A 10,293-nucleotide genomic window follows, 5' to 3' on the forward strand; every position below is an offset into this window, starting at 1 on the left:
GTTAAGCGTTTATTACATGATCACAGAGCATCTTTTGTTTTAGGAGTGGCGGGATGATTGTTTTCCTCGTTGACATTAAAATTTACTCCTCGTTTCTGAGCGCACATCTCTCCCGGCAGGACCTGGCAGTAATGAATGCTAGGCAGCAGGGCCAAACCCAGTCACAGGAAATCCACATCGTAGATGTTTACTTTGTTAGCTCAGGTTCCTGCCAAAGACTCAGAAGTAGAGGAAGCTGGTACCAAGTGAAAGGTTTTGGAGAGTGAAGAGAAGGAATGTAGAATTCCTTTGTTTTTGTTCTAAGTAATAAGTCGCTCCTCATTTGTAGTTAATTCCCACTTGAGTTCTGAGGTCATGATCTCAGCTTCCTATTTTTCTCTTCCTTTGCAGTTTCTTTCAATCAGATGCTTGAATAAAATGTGCATGGGTTTGTGTGTGTGCCCTGTGTTTGTGTACAGCTAAGCAATGGACACTTAGTAACAGATAATTCTTTGGGATTTAAAGCTTGCAGTCCTGGGAGCCTGCCTTTGTCACAGCCCCAGAGGGAGCCCCTGTGCTTGTGCCAAACTGGCAGCGTCCACTCGGAAAATGCTCCTTCAGCTCAAACAGGAGGTAATGTATTATCAAAACAGTAAAAGCTTTGGTTTTGTTTCTATATTACTATGAAGTAGAATTAATGGAAGTATATGGAATAATTAGCTTAATTTGGTAGTCATTGGCTATGGAACTTATCCTTAGTTTTAAATGATATCAGGACTTCCCTGGTGGCACAGTGGTTAAGAATCCGCATGCCAGTGCAGGGGACACGGGTTTGAGCCCTGGTCAGGGAAGATCCCACGTGCTCGAGAGCAGCTAAGCCTGTGTGCCACAACTACTGAAGCCTGTGTGCCTAGAGCCTGTGCTCCACAACAAGAGAAGCCACTGCAGTGAGAAGCCCATGCACCACAACAAAGACAAAGAGTAGCCCCTGCTGGCCACAACTAGAGAAAGCCCATGCGCAGCAACGAAGACCCAACACAGCCAGAAATAAATTAATTAAAAAAAAATAACATTAATGTATAAACTGGATTTCGTTTACATGGTTTCCAAAATACAAATAGTACTTGGCACGATACTGTAGCCGTGAAAAGTTGTTTGCCTGTGTTTCAGTTAATATTTCCTAAGTTTGTATTTCTTTTGTCTATACATGGCCCTAAAATTACTAGATATTAGAGGAAAAGGCACCTGTGCTTAAAATCATCAGGGTGTGCAACAATGATTAGCGGAGAGATAAACATGAAGCTTATTAGAAAAGCTGCAAAGTACAGTGGAAGGAACCTTTGTGCCAGCCAGACCTAGGTGAATCTCTGCTCCATCATTTTCCAGCTTTGTGGCTTTGGACGCATATGTTAAATGGAGGCTAATAGCTAGTTTGGAGGGTTGTTGTGAGAAATAAACAGTAGACATAGAATGTTTAGCACAGGGCCATGCCTGGCATTTAATCAAATGATAGCTGCCACTATAATTTGGCTTTCATAACAAATACAGTTTGGGCCATATTTTTAAAAATATTTTTATTGAAGGTTTGCAATTTAGTCTTCAGAGTATATGTGAAAGCAAACAGCTGAACATTAAAGCATAAGATTACAAAGATCAGAGTCAGCTATGGGAGGTATCTGAAAGATTGTATTCCCAAATGTTTTCAGTGGTATTGTCTGGAATGGCCCAAGGCAGAACTGAAATGCAGCCTTTGGCATCTTCCTTTCTTCATACACAAGGCCTGTCTAGGATAATGAGGTCTAAGAGTAGGATTACCAGGGAACTGACAGGCACAAGAGAAACTTCTGGTAATCTAGTTCAGAGTGGGCAGCTACTGCAGCAGAGAATGGCAAGTACTAATTAGATTAAGCAGATGCAATAGATCAAGGGTAGGCAGTAGACTCCAACTAGGAAGGGAGACTACATTTGCTAATCTGACTCAGCACTCAGGCCAGAATTGTTCTGATTTTGCCTCTAACATCTCATAAACTTTCTTTCAAAACCAGTTGGAACTTCTGCAGAAGAGTAAAGAAGAAGCCTACATAATGGCTGATGCGTTCAGAATTGCATTTGAGCAACAATTAATGAGGAAAAATGACCAGGCACTAAGATTGACACAAATGGACAAAATGTGTAAGAAAGCAACAAAATGGATAAATTGGAAGCACCTTAAAGAGGATGGTAAATATGAATTATAATGGCAATAATCAGGTGTAATTTCAGTTGTTTTTGCTTATAATCAGTTGATTAAACAGTTAAAATGGTGAATATAATTGAAATTTCACATATAGTTATGATTTATCTAAAAATTTAACAGCTATGGGGAGAAAGGGGGTCACTGGGTGTTACCTATGCAGATGAAACCATAAAATAACAGGAGATTCTCTTTTTAATACTCTTCTATTTCATTTAAACAAGACCATGTTTAGTGGAAAAAATTTATAACGAGAGCGCTAGATTATGGGGAAGCTGTCAAGAAGGAATAATATTGAAAATGACAGTGAAACCCAACATTAAATTTATCTAATTAAACTTTATTGAAATGTGTGACTCTGGAAGGAGACATTGAACAGTAGAGGAAGAATCTTAAATTTGACAAATTAATAAAATATTCTTATAAAAAGTGAAACAGAAGTTAAGGTTTAGGTTTTTGTTCACAAGCCTATCAAAAGTTCATGGCCATTTTTGAGTCATTATGGTATTAGTGTAAACAAAATATATAAAAATGGCATGAGAGAATAAAATTGCCATTGAAGTATGTAGACTGTCTAGTATGAAGTATGTAGACTGTCTAGTATAAACAAAGTAGCTGTTATTTGTTAGAAATTTTAGTTTCTCTAAATGGCCAATCTCAATTTTCATTTGTATTATTCAGTAGAATTCATATTGCTTCAATTTAAAATTCCAATTTGAAACCGTTTATCAGTCAAGAAAGATTAAAGTGTTTATTAAGAAATGTAAGTTTTTAGTATTAAAATTCTGACATGACCCTATTTCTAAATCTTTTTTGTCAAAATCCATAATCCTAGTTCCAGTATCTCTCATTTTCAGATGAATTTAAGACCAGTAAGAATCTTATAGTATTAAAAATGAAACTTTTAATAGTAGATACCTATTTTGTTTGAAATATTTTAAAATTAGTATTAGTATATGGATCTAGTGTTGTGAATTTTAGCTTCATTAACTAAACTTTACCCAGCTCTTTGCTGAAGTGTTAAGAAACAGCTTACAGGGATAATAAAAATAGAAGTCGTAAACAAGAACTGTGAAAGTAGGTGAAAGCAGATTATAAAAGCTATGTATTTAGAGTCAGATATCTGGAAGTCAGGGCAAAAGGCCGGAAATAATCTTCCTCAACTCTCGTTCTTAAACAGGCATTCCAAATTGTCCTGAAATTAATTTCTAAAGGTGTTTTCTGATATGAGACTTACAGAGGCCAATGAGCAAATATAATGGCTAAGTTCTCAACACTTAAATACAAAATCAATATTTATATGGCTGTTTTCTGTAATTCCCTGGTAAGATAAAAGTATAGCCTTAATGTCAAGATAAGTGATTTGCCAGGGAAATAATCTAACAGAGTCCAATGAACTTAGCCTTTGAGGAACTGGTGGAAAACGTTAAGAATATCTAGTTCTACTGTGAACAGCAAACGTGTAGGTGAGCTTCCTCAAGCGCCACTTCTCAGTGAGGCCCTTGATAGGAGCTGGATTGCAGAATTTTCAAAGGTATATTCTTTGAGGGTAGCTTGGGTGTTTTGTGTTGTTAACTGAAGTCAAATCCCTTTGGAAATCTGATCTTGTTTTGATGGAAGGTAGAGAGAAGAGTAGGGAGAAAAGAATAGGAGAGGTAGGTGCATATCCAGAGTTCAGCACGTGTGCTCATTTTATAGTCCAGAATTCCTGCCTTGCTTAGCTTTTCACAGAATTCAGGAACTTTTCCACAGAAAATATGATATGAGAGGTAGAGCTCCCAATCTTTGCTTTCTGTTAAGGTACTGAGAGAGACTGGAAGCAGAATTTAAAATAATTGGTTCATCTCTGAAAAACCTTTACAAACCATACAAGTTTTAGTAGCTCTTTGTTTTAGTGACAAGACTTTGATTCATTTTATCAATATATTTCAATAACCTGGTGCAAGATGACTGTTACAGGTCATTTTATTATTTGTGGTTAATACTCCATTAACTTTTCTTCTTGACGTGGCAGCTTAGACAAGTTCTGAGAGATAGCTCATAAGCATATTTCTTTTTTTTAGATTCAAAATAGTGACAGATTCATCCACTCTCAGAACGGATGAGTTGGTCAGCTTGTCTGGCTTTTTCTCCTTTGCCACAGCTGCTACTGAAAAAGGTCAGGTGTGAGGTCCAGGCACTCTGGTTTATCAGGATTGGGTGGAACAGGAATTGTCCCTTTAGGCTTTAGACCATTTGCAGAGCATTCCAAAAACATTCTTGAAACTCTGTGTAAATCTATAAATTTTGTATTTTCTGCTACAAATTGCATCCTTTCTATGGATGAAGAGGAATATCACTGTAATACTGCAGGATGTGGACTTTGAAGCATCATGTCAGTGGTTTGGCTAGGTGCTTTCACAACTGTGTGTGTGTGTGTTTTTAATTGTGATAAAATATACATAAAACTTACCATTTTAACCATTTTTAAGTGACATTAAGTCCCTTCACACTGTTGTATAATCATCACCACCATCCATCTCCAGAACTTTTTCATCTTCCCAAACAGAAACACTGTACTCATTTCCATACCAACTGCCCACTCCCCGCCCGCAGCCTGTGCTCTGTTCTTTAATGGCACAGCAGCCCAACAATAGAGGATAGATACTGTTATTCTCATCCTGGAGGTGAGGACATGTAGCTCAGAGAACTTGTCCAACATCATACTGTTAAGTGGCTAAGTGGGGATGGAGGTCCAGGTTTTCCTGGCTCTAAAGCAGAGTTTGCATGGTTCAGAGGCCACCTGTCTGCAGACAAGCTTTGTTGGGAGTGAAGAGCGTTCTCAAATAATGTGGGCAGCTGGCTGACCTCTACACTGGGAGATGTCACACGCAAGTGTGGACTGCTGGCTCCTCTGGAAGACTGAGACGATGGGGTAGCACAGGCTGCATCTTCCCATGGGTGGCCGCTGAGCAACGAGAGTAGCGGGGTGCTGCTCTGGGTTCTCATACTGTGGCCCCTCACCTGTGTTTGCCATCCTGGCTCTGTAGTCTGCTTGTCCCACTGCGCTGAGCTGCCTGCCTCCCTCGTGCTAGAGGTCACCTGAAGAGGACAAGGTCCTGACTGATTTAGGAGTGAATTAGCCTTGGTTCACACTTACCTCTTCCTGAAAGTACATCAGTGAGTGTTTCTATGTCTCAGCTGGATTTTAATGTTCCATTTTAGGGTTACCATCGCAAAGGAGTAAGAAGACCTTGGGGCAGAAACTGTGGGGTATGCTCCCTTCAGAAAACAGTTCTAAGAGTACTGATGACCACGACGATCCTCAGGAAGTCTTTAAGATGCTAATAGATTTGGTTAGTATCTTTGCTTTCTTTTTGTTAGAGGCTGCACATGAGCTGATCTTCCTCTGTATCACTGTATACTTGACTTTTATGCTCTTCTCCCATTTCAGGTACCATTTCCCAGAATTACAGTCTTTATCTCCTTCAACACCCCACACCTGCTTCCCACTTCTCCCATCCATGTTCTTCCTGTGCAACTTTAAAGCTCCACCTCTGAAAAGAGGAGGCTCCCTGTAATTAAATCCAGGCAACTCTGTCATCTGCACTTACATACACAGTTCATGACAAGACATTTATATGAGGGTAAGTCAAAAATTATCCGCACTCTGGCTGCAGAATTTATTTTAATTAACTTTTAGAAAAGACAAATACATCATTTTGACATAAGCTCCCTGCTTTTCAATACACTCTATCTGTCAACAAGCTTTCGTATCCCCTCATTAAAAAATGTTTTAGGCTGAGCTGTGAGCCACGAATGCACCTGTCTTCACTTCTTCATCAGAAGTGAATCCAGCTCCTTGATGGCTAACACTTGTGCGACCTTCCTTGAACTTCTCTATCTATTCATACACACTTCTTCGCAACACACTTTCTCCATACTGCGCACAGTCTTCGATAAATAATGGCGCCAGGTACACTCTCAGACCACAAAAAATGAATCACTGCATACTGTTCTTCTTTCATGCAAATTACAAGTGGGGCATCCATTTCTGCTCTCACCACAGTTACAAATGAACTGATGTAACATGTTCACACCTGCACAGCAGTGACTGGGGAGACAGTGGCCTTGAACGGAAAGCACTGATAAGACAGTGCGGCCTACAGAAGTTTTAATACAACCGAAGTGCAGATAATTTTTGACTCACCTTCATATATTCAGGAATTTTTAAAGTGTTCAAGGAACTTCCTGATGCATTATATCCTTTAATCATTATCACATCCCTGAAATCAGTCCTGTTATCCTCAGTTTCATAGATGACTAAACTAAGAAGCCCACATTATATGAACATACTTATCTACAGAAGAGTAAAGTTATTTATTTGCATATAAAAATATAAAAACAATTTTTAATATAAATAACTTCAACATTCTTTCACAGAGGTAAGTACATGTTGGTATTATATATACATATATACACACATACCATGTAAATATATACTTTTTTCTCTTTCTTCAGACAACTTAAAAAAATTTTTCAACAGAAAACTATTTTCTATTCTTCCTTTAAAAAAAAAATCCTCAATAACATGTAGCATAATGCTTAAGAATCTGTGAACACTTAATTTATTCATACTGACTGACTTCACAGAAGATTGAACATTTTCATGAAATACTTCTAACTGTAGTTCTGTATTTTGTGATTTACTGACTAACTGGTACATTTTAACTTTCTGTGCATGCAGTTAAATGATAAGGAAGAAGCTTTGGCTCATCAAAGAAAAGTTAGTTACATGCTTGCTCGGGCTTTGGAAGACAAAGACACCACCTCAAGAGAGAATAAAGAAAAAAATCCTATGAAAGACAATTTTCCAGTAAAGAGCCCCTGGCAGGAAACTTCAGAATTCCCTGTTTTACATGATCCTGTACTTTCAAGTGTTCAAATTTTTAATTCTGTGGGCTGCCTTTGTTCAATTCAGCACTTTCAAACAGATCAAAACTACACAGGAACTCTTAAAAGGTCCCATTCTTTGCCATCAAGTATCATGTACTGAAGACAAACCAGTTGAAATTAGAACTGAGAGCTGTTTATATCAAGACTTTGAAAAAGGACTGTGTAAATGTTGTTATATCTTCAGAAGTTGTATGTTTTCCAGGTATTTCCAAATTTTGGGAGGCAGCTCAAGTAAATTTTTCTACAAGAAACTTATTAGTATTCTATGTTGACATATTTCATTTATAAATTACATTACTATATTTTTGAAATTTTCAGCATTTACCAACATCTTAAAAACAAAGAAACTGATTTTTGAGAAATAAAATTAACTATTTAGATTGACTGTAGGAATCTTTGACTGGCTCAAGCAACAATAGAAGTGACTGAATGTTAAAAGTTTTGGAATACATTTCTTTTGTGTTTTTCTGGATTTTTCATTTGCCATATAAAGTTTAAAAATAATTTCCTTCACCTCAAAAAAAAGTTATTAATATGTTGGAACTCTGGCAGCAGTATATTCAAAGTCATTACTAGTTACCTTCATAGCTTCTTTTTTTGTCAGAGTGGTGACATTCTGTAGCCAGATCTACACAGGATTCTGGCACTTAGGTCACTCTGAATTAACTTCTTGGTTTTGATGCTGAATTTTAGGCCATTTAACATTATTTTCTCTTCCTAGAAATATTACATAGTAATAATCTTTAATACCTTTTGGGACTATTACTATATTAATAGCATCACAATGATGTCAAAGGAAATACATTACATTGTCAACAGTTATAACAAAACTTTTATCTAATTATGATCTTTAGTGAAAAGATATTATAACAATTAGATGAGCTAACAATAGGATAATAAGGTAACAATATAAACCATTTATATTATTGCAGGAACAGCACTGGTTGGCATTAATAATAATTAACAAAAGCTGAAAAACTGGCAAATACATTTTGAAAAAAAGGAATAATGAAGGTCTACTGTTATCAGATATTAAAATGTATTATCCTATCAAATGTACTCCAATGTAAAACAAAAATTAAATTGAAAAAAAAATGTCCTGATTGTAACATAAAATTACATTATTTAAGGGGACTTCCCTGGTGGTGCAGTGGTTAAGAATCCACCTGCCAATGCAGGGGACACGGGTTTGAACCCTGGTCCAGGAAGATTCCCACATGTCGTGGAACAACTAAGCCCGTGTGCCACAACTACTGAACCTGTGCTCTAGAGCCAGCGAGCCACAACTACTGAAGCCCGTGTGCCTAGAGCCTGTGCTCTGCAGCAAGAGAAGCCACCACAATGAGGAGCCCACGCACCACAATGAAGAGTAGCCCCCGCATGCCACAACTAGAGAAAGCCCGTGTACAGCAACGAAGACCCAATGCAGCCAATAAATTAATTTAAAAAATTACATTATTTAAAGCAGTATAACAGCAGGTCAATGACAACTGGATAAAGGCTATACACAGATCTAGTGTATATAATAATTTAATATAAAAGGGAAAGCAAGGGTCTGAGATTATTTAATAATACCAAAATTGGAAGTGGAAAAAAAAATCAAATTACAAAAACTAGAAAGATTCTTTTTTCATATGTGTGTGTATATAAAACAAACTCACATAAATTGATAAAATTTGTAATATTCCAATTGATAAATGGACAAAGAATTTGAATGTCTCCTCAAGTAAAGGAAACAAAAGCAAAAATAAACAAATGGGGGATTTCCCTGGTGGTGCAGTGGTTAAGAATCCACCTGCCAATGCAGGGGAGCCCTGGTCTGGGAAGATCCTACATGTCATGGAGCAAATAAGCCTGTGCACCACAGCTACTGTGCTGCACTCTAGAGCCTGCAAGCCACAACTGTTGAGCCAGTGTGCCACAACTACTGAAGCCTGCCAGCCTAGAGTCCATGCTCCAAAACAAGAGAAGCCACCACAATGAGAAGCCTGAGCACCGCAACAGAGTAACCCCTGCTCTCTGCTACTAGAGAAAGCCATCACGCAGCAACGAAGACCCAACACAGCCAGTAAAATCAATACCACAATGAGCTATCACCTCACACCTGGCAGAATGGCTGTCATCAAAAATACAAATAACAAATGGTGAGAATGTGGAGAAAAGGGAACCCTTATACACTGTTGGGAATGTAAATTAGTGCAGCCACTGTGGAAAACAGTATGAAGGTTTCTCAGAAAATTAAAAATAGAACTACCATAGGACCCAGCAATTCCACTCCTGGGCATATATCCAAAAAAACCAAAAAAATTAATTCATAAAGATACATGCATCTCAATGTTCATAGCTACATTATTCACAATTGCCAAGGTACTGAAGCAGCCTAAGTGTCCATAAACAGATGTATGGATCAAGAAGATACTGTATATATATATACAATGGAATACTACTCAGTCATAAAAAGGAACAAAATTTTGCCATTTGCAGCAACATGGATGGACTTGGAGGGCATTAGGCTAAGTAAAATAAGTCACACAAAGACAAATACTGTATGCTATCACTTATATGTGGAATCTAAGAAAAATACAACAAACTAGTGAATAGAACAAAAAAGAAGCAGATCCACAAATACAGAGAACAAACTAGTGGTTGCAGGGGGAGAGTGCATTTAGGCGTAGGGAAGTGGGGGGTACAAACTACAGGGTGGGAGATAGGCTCCAGGATGTATCGTACAACATGGAGAATACAGCCAGTATTTTGAAATAACTAAACGGAAAATAGCTTTAAATAGTGTATCAAATTGGGAGACTGGGATTGCCATATATACATTACTATTAAGAAAAAAAATATCAAATTGTACACTTTAAATATATGTAGTTTATTGTATGTCAATTATATCAATAAAAGTTCTTAAAATTTGTATTAAAAAGAATCTGAATCAACAGTTCACAAAGGAGGGATTATATATGATTAGCAACACAGTAGAAACCAAAGAAAAGTAAATTAGAATGAGATATCAAATTAGCAAAGACCCCAAAGATTATGAGTGCTAGACATGATGAGGTGAAATAGATTCTGACATAAAGGTTGATGAATCCCGCATTCAATTTTTTGGGGTATATACTCAGAAGTGAAACTGCTGGATAATA

The 10,293-nt window shown here is 37.4% G+C and overlaps 1 protein-coding gene across 3 annotated transcripts in view; it reads left to right on the top strand.

Moving 5' to 3' along the window:
• Nucleotides 1-10,005, top strand: part of CCDC125 (coiled-coil domain containing 125) — a 32,484-nt gene extending 22,479 nt beyond the window's left edge. For all 3 annotated transcript variants that reach the window (XM_057741796.1, XM_057741806.1, XM_057741788.1), the window contains exons 9-12: nt 505-612; nt 2,025-2,199; nt 5,417-5,547; nt 6,939-10,005. In XM_057741796.1, coding sequence (XP_057597779.1) covers nt 505-612; nt 2,025-2,199; nt 5,417-5,547; nt 6,939-7,247 — 723 coding nt within the window. In that variant the 3' untranslated portion in view covers nt 7,248-10,005. The remainder of the gene's footprint in view (nt 1-504; nt 613-2,024; nt 2,200-5,416; nt 5,548-6,938) is intronic.
• Nucleotides 10,006-10,293: the final 288 nt, after the last annotated feature.

Source organism: Hippopotamus amphibius, chromosome 1, assembly GCF_030028045.1.
Source record: "Hippopotamus amphibius kiboko isolate mHipAmp2 chromosome 1, mHipAmp2.hap2, whole genome shotgun sequence".
NCBI classification, from domain to species: Eukaryota; Metazoa; Chordata; class Mammalia; order Artiodactyla; family Hippopotamidae; genus Hippopotamus; species Hippopotamus amphibius.